This window comes from Cyanistes caeruleus, chromosome 1, assembly GCF_971803275.1.
Source record: "Cyanistes caeruleus chromosome 1, bCyaCae1.hap1.1, whole genome shotgun sequence".
Lineage (NCBI taxonomy): Eukaryota > Metazoa > Chordata > Aves > Passeriformes > Paridae > Cyanistes > Cyanistes caeruleus.
The window spans coordinates 107,047,675-107,064,303 of record NC_141701.1 but is presented as its reverse complement, the minus strand read 5'-3'; the positions used below and the strand labels follow the sequence as shown (position 1 = coordinate 107,064,303).

The window sequence follows — 16,629 nt, the reverse complement described above, 5'->3', positions numbered from 1 at the left end:
ATTCAGATTTATTTCCTCAAGCTGCTGATGTTCAAAGTGTTTTTTCTTCCTTTGCAGGGGTTTATTTGCATTTCCTTGCAGAATATTGTATTTTATGATTGTTTTTAAGCTTCTCACTGTAGCTTTCATTGGAAACAGTACATTGTGTGGGCCCAAGTGAGCAGCTCAAATGTCATTGCCCTGTATTGCTTCATGTCACCATTAGAAATGCTGTTTCAACAAAGATCTGCATTTGATGTTTGTCCTTATGATCTGCTTAATGTGCACTATAGCCTGTAAGTTGTATTTAGTCTAGTTCTTTGAAAATACTAGATGGAAAGCAAGAATAAAATACTAGATGAAAGCAAGAAAAAATTGATCAGGGAACCTCCAAGTGCAAACTTTTGTTTGCTGCTAAGCTCATCAAATGGAAAAGAATTTTAAGGAAGCTGACAGTTTCTGCATGTTTACCTTCTGTTTCACAAAGGCACTTTTCACTTGAGTTCAGCCAGTGTAATTAAAGCAGAAAAAGCTTTGCATGTCTGATTTAGCAGAAAAATCTGATTCAAAGTTACAGTTTTAACCACTTACTGGGAAAGTTTACTTCTGATTCAGAGCTGTTAACTCAGGGTTGTTTTATGCCATGCCATGGAAATACTAATAAATCCGACAAATTTGAATGGGAGGAGGTTTTACCAGGTGTCATAATACATTATCCAGGTACACCTGGATACACCTGGAGCATAAGGGAAAATAGCTTGTGGTACTTGTTTCTTTAGTACCAGTTCTGTAAGATCTAATAGTCGTTTCATTTGCACTCTTTTAAAAAAGAATTAAATAATTCTTTTATTTATTCAAATAGAAGTTGTTGTACTTACAAATGTGCATTTGTAAACTGGCATTTGATACTTCACATAGTGAAAGATTTCCCAGACTTTGCTACTTTAGTATACAGTAATTAAACCTTCCTTTTCCTGTTTCTTAAGCTGTATTTTTTGAAAACTTTACATTTTAGGTTTGTGATTTATTTCAAAGCACTGTCATTCCTTTGACACAGGCTATTTGTTTCCTGCTGATAAGTGCTTGTCATCTCCAAGGCCATCCCTGTGTCTAATATAACAAAAAGGGAGTAGTTATGCTCCTTTTTTCCATATGTTTCCAATTACCATGTACTGGGTGATAAAGTGTGTGTGCTCTTTGTTTCTGTCCAATGTGCCATTAGCCCTAGTGAATAAATTGCTTTGGGCTTTACGCTGTTGAACAGCTGGGATTTCATGTTAAGGATATGTTGATCCTATGTTTAAAAAGAAATTTACCTACATCTGCCTCTCAGTAATCCCTCAATGTCTAACTCAAAGCCTTTTTTCAGAATGTTTTGGGGTTTTTTTTAATTGGAGCATAGGATACTAGATTAATTTACAACCCTGAAGCTAAAACCCATGGCTAAAAAGCACACTAGGTTGCTTTCTGTTCTGCTCCCTCTTAAAGCAGGATTGCATATACTTATCAAAAATTGATTGCTATCTCTGGTGTCTGGAAATCTCCACCCACAAAATGTGGATAGCTGTCTGCAGCTTTCCTGCATTATGTGCCTCACAACTACCAGAAGACATCATGGGGGCAACTGGAGAGATGAATCCTTATGTCCATGGGCTTCTTGTCTCTGAGCTGACACGAGGTCTCATTCTTGCTGCTTATTATTGGTGTCATACTGCTTATTCTGTTGCCTTACAAACACATTTAATTCTTGTCCTTGGCTTTGGATTTCAGTTTCAATCCTGAGACTGAAAGGCAACACAATCTCTTGAAAAATTTAATTCACGTGGAATCCGGTGGCTTCGCTTTGCAAATGTCATGTAGCAAAACAACAGATGACTGTGGCTGAAACTATAATAACCAAGGTTCATTCCGGGTGAAATATGCTGGCTTGTACTAGGAAAACCTTTGAATGCAGGGACTTTTTTTTTAAATTATTTCTATGAATGTCTCTGTTGTTCCAGGGGTACCTTTGTTTGCCGTACATGGCGCTGCAGCAGCATCATCTCCTGTCGGATGTGACAGTCCGCGGCTTTGTTGCGGGAGCTACCAATATCCTGTTCCGTCAGCAGAAACACCTGAGTGATGCAATTGTGGAAGTATGGATCTTGGCATTTGAGCTGGGGGGAAAGCTGGGGGGAGCTGAGGTTCTATTTTAAATGTAGCTTTCCAGTTTCACTTGCATGCCTGAATTTTGAATCCCTTCCATATAAATAAAAATAAATTCTCAACTGCAGAAGATTGTTAAATTTCTATGACTTGAGAGGACAGGATTAGATAAGCTGTGCAAAATTATTGTCCATGTTTTTATATGTATCTAATATTTGAATTTGCAAGGGCACTTGTTAATTTTTTTTGTGTTAGTATGTAATTTAATTTTTCATGTAATGGGCTTTTTCTGGGCTTTGTAGTGAGGTCTTCAAAAATAAGTGCTTGCAGATGAGAATCAGATACAGGTACTTATTTGACTTCCATCAGATTTAATCAGGAAGGTAAAAACACAGTATCTAAAACCCCCACTGTGTCACTTCTAGCAGACACAACTATATAATCAGCATCTGGTAACCTAAGATGGTTCCCTATAGGTAATCAACTTAATTGATTAAGAGATGGTAATCAAAGAGCACCATACTTCCACTGCCAAACTTTCTGCCAAATCCTGTCAAATAAACAGCTTTTACTGTGTGCAGGGAAATGATCAAATTCTGAATAAATCAGAGCACTATCTGACTTTCTGAGAACAGTTAGTTCATTGTTTCTTCGGCCATTTGTTTCTTCTTGGTATTTGGAATGAGGATTTAAATTTAGGTGGCAATATGTTGTAGTGTAAGTTTGTATAAGCAGTTTTATTTAGATAAATGTTTACCCTTGGAATTATTTCAAACAGATAGAAGATGCTCAGGTGCAAATCCATGATCCAGAACTGCGGAAGATCCTGAACCCAACAACTGCTGACCTAAGATTTTCAGATTACTTGGTGAAGCATGTAACTGAGAACAGAGATGATGTGTTCCTTGATGGCACTGGATGGGAAGGAGGAGATGAGTGGATCAGGGCTCAGTTCAGTGCTTATCTTCATGCACTGCTTGCTGCTGTGCTGCAACCAGGTACCTTATCTAGGGATGGAGATAAGGGTGGACATGTCAAGCATTTGTTCTGTTGCTGTCGATGTGTGGTCTGTCAGTGGATCTCCTTCTACCTAAAGCTTCATTTTAGGCTGCTTTTTCAGTTGTCTTTGGCTATCCTTGTTATTTCTTGACAAGCTACTTGTTAATCCTTAGTTCACAGTCTTACAGACACTTACTTATTAGAATGTCTTCTTCTCCTTGATTTGAGTTTTCCTCATAAGTAGTTTCCTCATCACTGTATGTGATGAGACTTACAAATCTGAGTGTCTTCTAGACTGTGTTGCAACCTGAAGTTAATTTTGGGAATCTACTTGGATTCAAGAAGGCATAAAGTTAAGCATCTGTCATCAGGAAGTTTTGCTAGACTGTTCCAGATCTTTTCCCTTCTTGCCATGGTTCTAAGTAGGGATTCACATATGTGAAAAGTTTAATCTACAGGCTTTTTAGCTTTTCTTTCCTGGAGCTCAACATTTTTTGCTTTACCTCAGAAGGAATTCTCTATGTTCCAACCTTTTGTGTGAATACAAATAAAATAATCAGTGTTTTTAATTTGTGGAAAATGTTTAGTTTGTCCTGCACTCACGCTGTTAACTTCATTTTCATAGTGATTTTTCTTTATTCACACCAATTAAATTCAGACTTTGTTTTGTGGTATAAGTGAGAAAACATGGGATTGAGAACCTGATTTTAAAGTCTGGAAGATGCCAAGTTCTTGGCGTGACAAAATTAATATTTTATGAGGATTACCAGATTGATATGAAATATCAGGGTTTTCTGGGAACTCATACTACTTAACTGGCTGGCTGTTAAATTATTTCCTATACTTTTCAGTGTTTTAAAGGGGTTGTTGTTATGATAAAGTTTATTCCACAGTATTTCCTATTGCAGTTTTGGAATGGATTTGGGAGTTACTAAACTTGAATGAGTAATAGCAGTACAGCAAAGCCCAATGTATATTACCAAGACCAGTGCAAATTGTGTTTTTGTTCTTGGTTGCGATGTGGCCATTCTGTTCCCTTTTCTGTCATTGCCCAGAGAAAAAGTTAAGATATGTATATTTGGATTTTTTTTTTTTTCACAGTTGAGCTCTTAGAGCTTTATAAATTAACTAAAAATAAGAAAAGTAAATTTTTGGGCTATTTTTTCCCCTCTTGTCTTGGTACTGTATGCTTTTGACATTTTAAAATAAAAAAACATTTTTTAAGTACCCAGGTTTTAGTACTGGAGTTTTAATTGTTATTTACTTGATAAGAGCCTGGAAAAATGAAAGTTTTCTTACAAGAAAAAAAGTAATTCATCTTGTAGTTATTAGATCTCTAATGAATTTCTTCAAATTCTTGTCTTTATTTTAATTTATCAGACAATGAAAAGATTTTGTCAGACTTCGGAACAGCATTTGTAACTGCCTGGAAAAATACCCACAACTACAGAGTATGGAATAGCAACAAACATCCAGCTCTTGCAGAGGTAAATTCGAGGTAAGGAAACTTAGTAGTATTTATTCTAATTCTGGGCAGTAGTTTTATGAAGAAAGAGTCAAGAGAAGTGTAATTTGAACAAGTTGATGGTCAGCTGTCCCAGCTACAGAAAGTTTGTCATTCCTCAGGAATTGTCCTCGGATAGTTCTGCTTTTTATTAATTGCTTCCAGGTGTGCAGGGAGTAGCTGTGTCTATGGCTGTCACTGGTGGGATGGAGGGGAGCTGGCTGTTTTGTGTGTATTTTCACTGAAAAGTTTGACAGTGCCAGGCTTGGTACCACTGTTGGCTGTGCATGTGTTCTGTTTAGTGTGGATTATTGCTCTGCTGCAGGGAGTTTTGTTTGCTTTTACTTTGTCAGCTGCTATCGTCTGAAAAAGGTTTCTCCTTAGACCTACAAAGCTCTTTTTGTCTACTTAAGGGATGTTTTCTATTTGCTATGTGTTGCTGGAAGGAGGTGCTTTTGGACTTAGTGTGAAAAGGTTGTTAATATCTCATCTGTAAATAGAAGGCACCTTTCAGGTAGTTCATAAGAAATCTCTCATTGAATAGTCACTGCAACCCAGACTTCTGTGAAGTAGTATATCTGCAAAATACTTTTTAAACTTTTTTTTTTTTTTGTAAGTCAGAGGGGAGTACAGCTGACAATTGTGTGTTACAGATTCATAATGAAAAAGAAATTAATGTGTTGGGTTTTTTTGTTTTTCCTCCTCTTCTAGCCATCCATTCCAGGGACAGTACTCTGTGTCAGATGTTAAGTTAAGGTTGTCACAGTAAGTACATAGTACTTTGATTTGTATTTTTTAGAAGTGTGGTCAAATATCTAAAACTGTGTAACTGTTGCTATCATGAACTAAACAAGGTATTGATTCAAACTGGCCATCTTTGTGAAACTATACTCAAAGTTCTCTTGCAAAACAGCACCAGATCTAAAGATGAGATATTTGGCTGAAATAAATAATTTTTTTTTTTTTAAAAAAAAGGCAAATGCACTATTTTGTGTTGTACTTTACATAATACAGCCTTGAGTTTTTGCATTGCAATTATAAGGCTTTTGTACTTTTAATTTGTCAGCTAAAGCTGTTAAAACTTCTATCAGAGATTTGACTTAAGGTCTCATTATTAGGAGAAAATAGCTTTTTTTTCCTTTCTAATTAGCTGGTTTTTAATACAACATTGTTCTGAAACTCGAAGTTCACTGTATGCCTAGTGAGATGTGGTTCAGTTCCTTGAACTTACAAGTTTCAAATGAGTTTGGCATAGTTTTATTGTACCAGACTCGGCTGAACCTTAAGTTGATCTCAACTGCTGCCTTTAAAGCTCAAGTCTAAAACTCAGTGGTACTTATTTTTCCTGTAGCTGTTCAGCCCTCACTGAAGCCAGAGTTCAGCCTGGGGTTTATGCACCAGGAAAAATGGATTCTTTTCTCACTTAGCTGTGCTGACTATAAAACAACAGTCTCTCTCTCTTTTATTAATGGATGATCTTTCCACAAAATCTTAATTTGAAAGCTCTAGACGTGTCTGTAATGTTGGCCTGTTTTTGTCCCCTTGTTTGAAAGGGGAGTTACTAACTCTTCTGGGTAGTGTGACATCAGTGTAAAAGGACCAGTAGTTCTTAGTATGCATAATAATAATAAGTATTTTTTTCAGCAGTGCCTTTATTCTGCAGGTGGGACTTTAATACCAGATCCTCATCAAAATTACTTGCCTTTGCAAACTGAGCCTAGACTTGGTTTTGGTGTATTCTGTTTTTCTGCTTTTTCCATCTACACAGAAGATTTTGAAAGTGGGAGGACAATGTGGCATGATGTGTTGTTAGGTTTCACATTAATGGGTTTGCAAAGACTGAAATGTGGACTTGAAAGTTACAATCTAAAACTAAATGAGATCATTTTCAAGTCATTGTACTTGTGCAGTAGAACTGATCGCTGTTGTGCTTTTCTTTCCAAATGATGATCATGTATCTTCTTGCATTTGTTTAACAGAAGCATGACTGTATACTCTCCTTGATCAAAAATTTATTCTTAGACAAAGATACAAAATCAGTTCTATGTAGAAAAAAAGAACCAATCAGTTACTCTTGCTCTTCTGTTTAAAGATTATGTACTAGGGCTCAGAATCCCCAAAACTACTGAAAATCTGACTTTGTCATTTTAATCATAAATGAATTTTGGTAAACGTTTAGGAAAGATTGATTGAGCATTGGAAGGGGCTGCCTAGGGAGGTGGTGGATTCACTGTCCCTGGAGGTGTTTCAGGAAGGACTGGACATAGCACTCAGTGCCATGGTCTGGTTGACTGAGTGGTGTTCAGTCCTGGGCTGGACTCCATGATCTCAAAGGTCTTTTGCAGCCCCATGGAGTCTGCGAAAGGTTTAAAGTGTGCGGTGTAAGAATGAGCCATTAGGTGTTTTGATTTCCTGTCTTGCTGGCAGCATCTTTTCATCCTCTGAACCTAACTGATTGCCTAACTGATCTCTGTGGATAGGATGAATGCAGGAGTTGGGCTCAGCCATATATGTGAACAATATATATGTGTATACGTATGCTATGTAAATCTGTGTGTAATAATACATACTTTCACTAGTTTATTTACACCTGGGAGTGCTAAGTCAACTAACAGCCTTCAGTATCTCTCTTGTTCAGTTCAGTGCAAAACAGTGAACGTGGAAAGAAGATTGGAAATGTGATGGTTTCTACCAGCCGGAATGTGGTACAAACAGGAAAAGCTGTAGGTAAGAAATCCGTTTAAAATCAGTTTACATCTATGCTGGATCTTTTTTGAAGCATAACATGCTTTATAACATGCACAAGTCAGAGCAACATTTTGAAGGGTAAAGCTGCTGATTGAGGCCCAGTATATTGTGTAATAGGAGAAAGAGAAGCAGTTAAATAAAGAAATTAGTGTACATTCCTTTTCCGGTGTGGCCTGGAGGTGAATATGGGAAGAGAGATGTTCGTGTAAGAGATTCCATGTAATCTGGTAAATACTTCAACCACCCTCTGCACTGAGTTATTCTCAACTTTGATATCACTTTGACTAAAACCATCCAAAGCTGATTGAGATTAGAAAAAGTCCTTGTGTCACTTTTTGCAGATTTTGCAGCAGTCTGTAACTTTCTGGAAAAGCACTTGTTGCACTTGAACAATGGCATCATCACATTATAATCTTGCAGCATGAGTTAAATAGGAGTTCATCCATTAAGGGGTCTGATGGTTGGTTGGCAATAGCTGTGCCAAAAATTGTTTAACTTTCTCTTTTATTCAGTTGGAATCTGTCTTTTCTTTTTGCTGTGGTGCACTCTGGTCAGGACTGCCTTCAGCCCAAAGTCTACCAAGCCTTCCCAGGCAAAGGACACTGTAGGCCATTTCTGCAGAGCTGCTGTGTTCAAGTTCATTGCATATTTTCTGGCACAGACTCTGGAATTGGATTTTAAATCCCAAATCAGACAACTGATGGTGTAATTATTTTTTTTTTTAATATTTCTTTGGAGCAATTCAGTAAAGATAACACTTCACTATTGATCTTTATTTTGTATTGCAGGTCAGTCTGTTGGAGGAGCCTTCACAAGTGCAAAATCAGCAATGTCATCATGGTTTTCCACTTTCACACACTCACCTCAAAGCCTTGGGGACTAAATGCTGGTTTGGCAGGATGCTGCTGACTATTTCAGGTGCAATCTTTCTCTGAGCTGTAAAAAGACCACTCCAAAATGTAAAAGTGGAGATTACCTACCCAGGACCAAAATAAGGTATATGTTGCTTGCAAGCAGATGTGGAATGTTATTATTCACTCTCCCTAGAAAGAATGGTGAGTGTCACCATACAATGGGATGGCATTTGCAGTGTATTGGTTATATTTAAAATGACTACTTCTCTTTAAAACTGAGCCTTTATCAAGACATTAGCAAACGGGGCTTGTTGCAAGCCAAATGTGTTTGACTTTAGATTTGTACATTTTCTTGGATGTTGGAGATATTTATGTAAAGTAGTTCTATTTTTCAATCCAGATAGCCAAATGTTTGTGAATTCTTGTTAGAAATAAACAGAATCTAAATAATAACTCCTCTTTTAGGTTGAATTTGAGAGAATCTCTGCAACCCTTAAAGGGTGGAACTTTCATGTTTATACCTGCAAATGAAAATCAGCAAGGTGCAGAGTAAGACTGTGGCTGACAAGGGGTTTTTTTTCCTCTATCCCCTGTATCCATGTAGAGTTGTTTGGATGAATCTAGCTCTCTTTGTGTCTCCAAATCTGTGTGACAGTTGCAGAATCAGTAGGTTTTTTCATGTAAGCAGTAGGCCTTCATACCTTTGTGTATGTTTTGGTTGTGTTTTTCCCCTGGGACGTGAATGGGATTCCAGTTGGAGAGATCTCTTCAGGGAAAGAATTACAAAGCATTTCTCCCAAACTGGGACTGGATCATAGACAGTTTTGTAAGGTAGGATATAATTACATTAATGTAGTTGCATACATATGAAGTACTAAACCCACCCAAAACTAGCACAATAGCAAACTCTGCATGTTTTGGGTTTTTTCCCCCCCAGTAAAGTTGTGAGGACTCTTCCAAATGAAAATCAGCTATGTGGATTTTCTGTGTCGACTCAGGGAATGTGCTGTTTGGATAATTGCTTTCTTCATAAGGAAAGTAACACTAGAATTGAGAGTACCTAGAACAGCTCAGTTCGTATCCTTGTGTGAAAAAATAAATAGTTTATTTGAAAAGATGTGGCATAATGCTGTATTTCCTATGTAACATGCATGTGGTGTTTTCTGTATGCAAGCGTGTTGCACTTCCTACATTTCTTGATTCCCAGGAAGATTATTTCCTGTTTTCTTGCAATGTGTGTGCCTCTAGATGCCTTCTGACATCCCCACATGTTGCTCTTAACATTTTATACATTACATTATCAAGTGTTCCAACTTTTCTGTACCGAAAGGCTGTTAGTTTATTGCCTCAACAGTATCTGTCAGCATTTTGCCATGTTCTTTTCTGGGGCCAATATTTCCTATTCCTCAAATAAAATGCAGCAGCTGCACAAGAGATAAACAAGAAGACTCAACTGTTTTTAGGAAATTATGTTTTAATTCTTTATGTGCATTTGTAAAGTTAATAGAAAAGCCAACTTGTATCACATTGTCACTCTCCAGCAACTTGGTTGTCAGTTTTTTTGCTTCAGTGATTTGAAAACATGGGATCTGGTTTAAAGCCTTCTTTAATTTTTTTCCCAGGACAGATAGATAGAATGACTGTGGAAAACCTAAAGGCAAACAGCCAGTTTGAGTAGTTCGATTTGAGGAGGGCAAAAAAGGCCACTAAAGCTCTACTAATTTATTGCTTCTGGCACAGAAGTTAAGATGTATCTATCAAACTGCAGCTATTGCTCCTGGTCCCCTTGTGTCTTTGTATCTCTCCTAAAACTTCTGATGCTCTTTTCTGTTTTATTCCACAACTCTGTAATAGACATTTGTATCTTTTTAAAGACTAGGTATTACTTTATATGCAGTGAATTGAGACTAGAGCTGTTTATTCATGGTGTGTCTAGAGCTTTCTGAATCAGCATGCAGATAAGAAAATAACCCAGAATAATCACTTTTGTGAAATGACCAACATATTATCTGCACTCTGGGACATAAGTGGTCATGGTGTTGTGATGAAGACTGAAGACAGGTGCATAAAGGATTTAAGTACCTATAAAACTAACTCAAACAACTTAGGGCATGCCTAGGTAGATTTAGGCTTAGGAGCTCACATTGATGAGTTCTAGAAGCCAGGCAAAGTGGTTGTTATTTATGTGTACAAGCTGTAGAAGCAGGACCTTCAAGGATCCCTTTTCAATATCCTTGTCTTCGTCACCTCCTCACCTGAGTTTTCTCTGTTGGATTCTCAAATGCTCCAAATTTATATGGCAAATTTATTAGCTCTCTGCATTCCCCTTATTCCCATAGATTCCATTGCTGGCCTAAGGGTATTAGAAAGCTGAGCTTTGTTTGTTTTTCTTCTGTTCGATTAATCTGAGGAAAGACAGAAGGAGGTGCCCTCTTTGGCTGCTTGTTGCTTTGTACAGTGATTCTGTTGTGGTACTTCACAATTTTTCTCTTATGGGCAAGAAGACCAGACAGATATTTCTCTGCAGACTTCTTCTCACTGTCCCAGCTGTCTCTGTTGTGGAACCAAACAAACAACCTGATTAAGAATATCTTCCTTTCATTACAAATGACCAAATAAAAAACTTAGGTTACTTTTCAGTCTTTTTAAGAACTGGCACCCTGATAGCAAGTTGGACTTGGATTTAAACTGAGATTTAAACAGTGATTAAGACTCAAGGAGTGGGTGGAGATGAAGTGATCTTCATAATTAGTTGTCTTCATTAACATCTATGTTTACTCTCCAGCATTTGCTTAAGCTTACTTTTGGGCTGTAGGAAGGCATGCAGCTAATTGAAGTTCTACTGAGCTCATGTAGTTCTCTTCTTAACATAATGCTTATAACCTCTTTAGTTAAATCCAATGCAAATGCAAGTTATTTTCCTCTTCTCTCCTTTAATATTTCCAGCGCAGGCATTATTAATTATTCAGAAAGATTTAGGCAGTCGACTTCTATTTCAAAAGTCCTGACATCTATTTGTGCACTGTAAGGAACAATGGGTCCTAAGTGAATTGGTGATAGTGCCTCTAATCAGTCAGCTGTGAAGGTATTGTTACAGCTCTGTCGTGATTTGATGTTGCAAAGGTATTTTTGGCTGTCAACATGCAGCACACATTGACTTACAGGTAACACAATAGCACACCTCTCAACTTTCATCACAGGCATCAACCTCAGCTTTTTGTATGTGGCAGCATTGGAGGAACTGCCTGTTGAGCATAAATATGAGATGTAAGTCCCCAAAACCCCACAAGACTTAAGTATTGCTGACCTTTTATTTCATTTGACTGAAGTGTTCAGCGTCTTTCTTCAGACATTTTTATGTCATAACCTTAATTCCTGTACACATCTCACACCAGTTTCCTCAAATGTCACAATTTAATTAGAATTTTTAGGTCTGTGTTCTGGTACATTGCACTTATTTGACTTTGTACTTCTGTTTTAAGCACCTTTGTAATTAAATATAATATTTTGCCTAAACAAACTTCTGATTTCCATACAAATTATTACTAAGCAAAGAAACTAATGTGGCGGCATTTAATGGTGAAAGTGAAGGTGTGAATGCAGTTTTTTAAGTTAGGAACTATTGCTTGATAATTGAACATACAAGTAATGTATTCGATTTTTCTTGTGCTGCTTGAAAAATAAAACACATCCAGCCTGTTTTAAAGTTCCATCTGCTCAGAAAGCTGTATTATTCTAATAAATTAATTCCACCAGAAGACACTTGCAGGGATCTGGTTTTGATATTGGTAGCTGCTTGTAATTCACTGGCAGTCCTTTTGAAATTTGTCTTCCATTCAAACTGATTATGGATGCTGCTTTTTGCAAATTTAGGACAAAAGGATGCTCTAGAGTGACTTTTTATTCCCTGTGGGGTGGTGCTTGTTGTGAATTGATTGAAGTCCTCAGGAGATCACAGACCTCTCTTACTTCTGTAAGAATTTCAAGTACAACTAAAATTTTGGTGTAGATTTAGCTTCAAATTAACTTGTAGTTTCTGTGGATTGTGACATCTGGTCAAAATCAAGATGCTGTGTAAATTAATTGCTGCACATCCATCTGTCATAGTGAGCTGTTTAAAAACTTCAGTACTTCTACTGCAGATGTCACTGTACCTGTCTGAGAATGATTTGGTGAATGGGTTTTCCAGAAGGAGGAAACTGACTGCCTTGGCTAATGTTTAGATGTGAATTAGACAAAAATTATGTCTAGAGAATGGTTGCAATTCCCTAAAATTTGTTAACGTTTTTCCAACGGTGTGCAAGTAGTTGTGCAAAGAAACTGAAAGATAAATTTACATCATGCTTTTTATGCACTGCATTTTCACTTTCTTGCAGGTATTTGGTTTTCATTAAAAAGGGCAACATGGAGAGTATTCATTAAAGGGAGAAACACTACATTATTGTATTATGATTAAAGATGTATGACAAATTGCTTCCTGGTGTTTTGAGTCTTTAATGCTATATTAGAGAAGGGACTGACTTAAAAAAGCAGGCACAGAGCTTTACTTCTGTGATGTTTCTGGTCTTGACCCCATTCTTTAACAAGCATCAGAAAGTCTTTGGATTCATAAAAAATTAGGGAAATGGATCACTTCTGTCAGTTAAATAGTGACCCTTACTCAGATTACCTTTTTCCCTGAAAATTGACATCACGTGTGCATAACATCTGTACACAGGTGGCTTAATCTCAGGTGGGATGGAACTTGGAACTCTAGCTGCCTTGAGTTAAAATTGTTAAATCATACATTGCTCCTCTTGTAATAATTCAAAATCAACTCATCAAGTAAGGTCAGGTTTTATTTGTTTGGGTTTTTTTGGGTTTTTTTTTGCTTCCACCCCTGAATTTATTGACTAATATTGATGAAAGCACAATTACTGTTTGCCTTAATAGAAGCAGAGAACACCTACAAAATCTTTTCTTTTTGTCTGAATCCAGATCACCAATAATGTGGCATTACTTTCTGGATTGGGTGAGCATAATCAAGCAAGAATGTTTAGACTGAAGGAAGAACAGTTATTTGAAGTGAAGGCAGATGTACAGCTGTCATCTTATCTTAAAAATAATAGGGGAAATAATTTCACTTGCATACTGTATGAAATAGATGGAAAATACTGGAGAAGGAACTCAGTTGATCTCTCATATCTGAAGAAATGCACACAGAAACACAGTGGAGAATTTTAAAGTCCAGGCATACCAGAAAGTGGCAAAAAATAACACTGAGCTTAAAATACTGCCTAATATGACCTGTAATTTCTTTGCCATTTTGAAACATCTGTGTGTGTATGGATTTTGTCACGTGCCAAAGAAGCATATGTCAGCTCTTAAATTTTGGAAATGGTTTCATATTTTTTTTCACTTCAGACTCCTCCTCTGGGTTTATAGGCTCTGTAAGAACTCTGCCTTGCTGAACTGTACTTATGAGAAATGTTGTAGGAGGGAGGTATTTTAAATACTTCTGAAAGTGGAACTAAACAGAACTTTGTGTGGCTGATGTTAAGCATGAAGTGGAAAGAAACTGGTTTTAACAGTGAGCCTGGCTCAGAGTCTGCCTAAATTATAGCTCCTTTCATGTAGGAATCCAGAGCAAAAAACAGAAAACAACTTGAATGTAGCTAGAAATGGGAAACAAAGGAGGAAAAGTACTATCCTGGCTAATAAGTTCAGTGGTCTGCAGGTTTGTCCACAGGTGTCCCTTAGCTGTACTGCAAGGTGGCAGGTGCTTGTGCAGCTTATCAGACGCTTTGAGAAGTGAAATGAGAAATACTGTGAAAAAACTGTAGTGCTTTAAATCTTGAAATAATCTTTAAAATATTATCAAATTATTTCCCCCCAAAATTTAAGTATTTGTCTGATCCTGTTCTCTGCAAAGCTTGGCACAATTCACTGTCCCAGATCTGACTCATCCTTTACACAAAAACTTGCAATTATGTATGTATTTAAACAACTGCAAAAAATGATTGAATGCATTAAAAATTAGCAGAGGCCAGATCACTTTTTTATTACTTTAGGTAAGGGAAACTGAAACTATGTAGGACTGACTTATATTAGGTATACCAGAAAAGAGGTAAACATCTTTGCAAATGTAGCAGCTTGAGGAAGTGAATTGATTCATTGAAACTTGTATGTAAGTGTACTTAAACACCACAGACAGGTTGAATAGGCTAAGATTAGGCTGAAGCTTTGTAGTAAGACAATAGTTAGATCTCTGTGGAGGCTTTAATCATATTTGCTCTATTTATGAGAACTGCAATTTTTTCAGCTGTTGTCTTTGTTCCTGCAAGAGTCTTTCTCTAATTCTACCACTAGTGACCACTTCCAGGCAGATGACAATGCTTTGGCTGCACAGTTTCCTTCTTGGATTATGCAAGGCAAGACTTTAGACTGGAGAAGAGCATTTGCCAGCTGTTTTTCTTTGGGGATGAATACTGGCTCAGCAACTAGTTGTGTAAATGAACTACTAATATGTCTTTAGCAGTCACTAGAGAACTGTTCGTCACTTGACTAGTCTTGTTTTTAAATGCCATATTATTAATAGCAAATAAATTTTATATAAGGTACTATATAATCTTGGGCCACATGAAAAACACATCAGACAGGCTATTTACAGAAAAAAAAAAAAATGAAAGGTACAGACAAGCAGGAAGTCATGCAGGCTGTCTGTATTTCAAAAGATATTTCTAAATGGCTAAAGTAAGTTCTTCCAAGTTCTGTGAGGCAGCTGTGACTTAGAGACACTGCAATTTAGTATTTCCTATTTAGTATTTCTTATTTCCTATTCAAATACACCTTTTTTTTTCCCCTCCAGTAAGAAACTACACATAAGATTTTAAACTCAAGATGAAAGTTCTCAGTAACAGAATGAGCCCACTCTGCTCCTTCACTAGCTATAGATCACCTGCAGTTAAAACAGTAACATCTTGTCCTAAATCATAATGCAGCCTGATAACAGTAGGGTGAGGTGAGAACGAGCCACAGAACTAAGCAGCCCATCCAGGCTGGAGTCACTTGGATACAGCTCATGTTTTTGCCTGAGGTATGTGATTCTCCAAATTGCATTATAAAGGAGTATCTCTGTCTTTCTTTTTATGTATGCTCCCTTGCACAGGCTTGCAACATGAAAGCAATATAAACAGACCTAGCAGCAGGAGCTCCTGAGTCACCTAACACCTCTTATCTAAAAAATGTAGGTGTTAAAAAAAAGTTTATGTAATGGTAAATGCAAACAAGTTATGTCACCTTCATAAAAAAAAAATTTGGTAGCTTGCCATTGTTATTCATGAGTCACATAAATTCTCACATGGTGCAAAATGCCAAAGCATCAGGAAGAGTTTTGTATAAGGTAGCTTTCTTATCTAAAGCCCCCTTTCTAGTCAAAACCTTTAACAGTTGTACAAGACAAAACTTTGTAAAGCCCCTTGAGACCTAGCCCAGACAATACACAGGTGTTGTCTTTATTGAAGGCTGCAGTTGTATTTACTGCAATAAGAAACAATTAAGGAAAAGCCACTGTCAGTCTGGACAATGGAGTAAATAAATTTGCTCTTGATTACTGAAGACTGAAGATAGGTCTGCCATCTTCTGAATTTACAGAAAATGCTCCTCAATGCCTGCTGTTCTTTGCTTTCAGCAGTGCAGAATTTGTACCATGACTGGAGAAGTGCCAATTTCCAAAAACGATAGCAGGGGATTCCAGTCCTATGTAATCCTCAGTTTGACTTCCAATACCTAATTTCCAGCATTTGCTGAGTAGTAGTTAGCAGAGTCAACTTAACATACTCATCTCCAGGCTTTTTGCAGCTTAACTATTTCTAGCTGCCTTTAATAAGCTACTCACTGCAAGTGTGCATGTGGTGGGAGGGTGGTACAGCTCTATTTATTTCAGCCAAAAAGCACACTCAGTCTTTGGATTCAGTCTTTTTTAATAAATTAATGTCATTCAAAATACAGTGCCAGAACATGATGCAGCTGAACATGCTAGTAAGGTTTGTCATGAAGCACCTGTGTTCATGTTAGGTTGGCGGCACCCCGCTACTGCTAGTGGTTCCTGGGATTAATGCCAGAGCAGCACTAGGCATCTGCTCTCCTGCACACACAGCACAGGATATTCCTGAAGTTTGCTTCCCCCCCCCAAAGTAAAAAACCTGACAGCTAAGGGATATCTATACACAATCACACTACAGTAATGCTTGTTATTAAATTAACAGAAAATAAAGACCTGGTTAATCCACACTAAAACTTTGTTTTACAATGGAAAAATACATCAGCAGCAGGAAGTAATATACATGAGCCAATGTTACTGTAATACAGAATGTGGAGGCATTTACTGATTAAAGCCCCACATAGACCCGCACTATGAGG

The 16,629-nt window shown here is 37.3% G+C and overlaps 1 protein-coding gene across 2 annotated transcripts in view; it reads left to right on the top strand.

Annotated features, from left to right (window-relative positions):
• The window catches only part of AVL9 (AVL9 cell migration associated), a 41,238-nt gene extending 28,535 nt beyond the window's left edge, over positions 1-12,703 (top strand). For both annotated transcript variants that reach the window (XM_086848043.1, XM_023919398.2), the window contains exons 11-16: positions 1,980-2,114; positions 2,903-3,122; positions 4,504-4,621; positions 5,339-5,392; positions 7,266-7,354; positions 8,164-12,703. In XM_086848043.1, coding sequence (XP_086704169.1) covers positions 1,980-2,114; positions 2,903-3,122; positions 4,504-4,621; positions 5,339-5,392; positions 7,266-7,354; positions 8,164-8,258 — 711 coding nt within the window. In that variant the 3' untranslated portion in view covers positions 8,259-12,703. The remainder of the gene's footprint in view (positions 1-1,979; positions 2,115-2,902; positions 3,123-4,503; positions 4,622-5,338; positions 5,393-7,265; positions 7,355-8,163) is intronic.
• Positions 12,704-16,629: the final 3,926 nt, after the last annotated feature.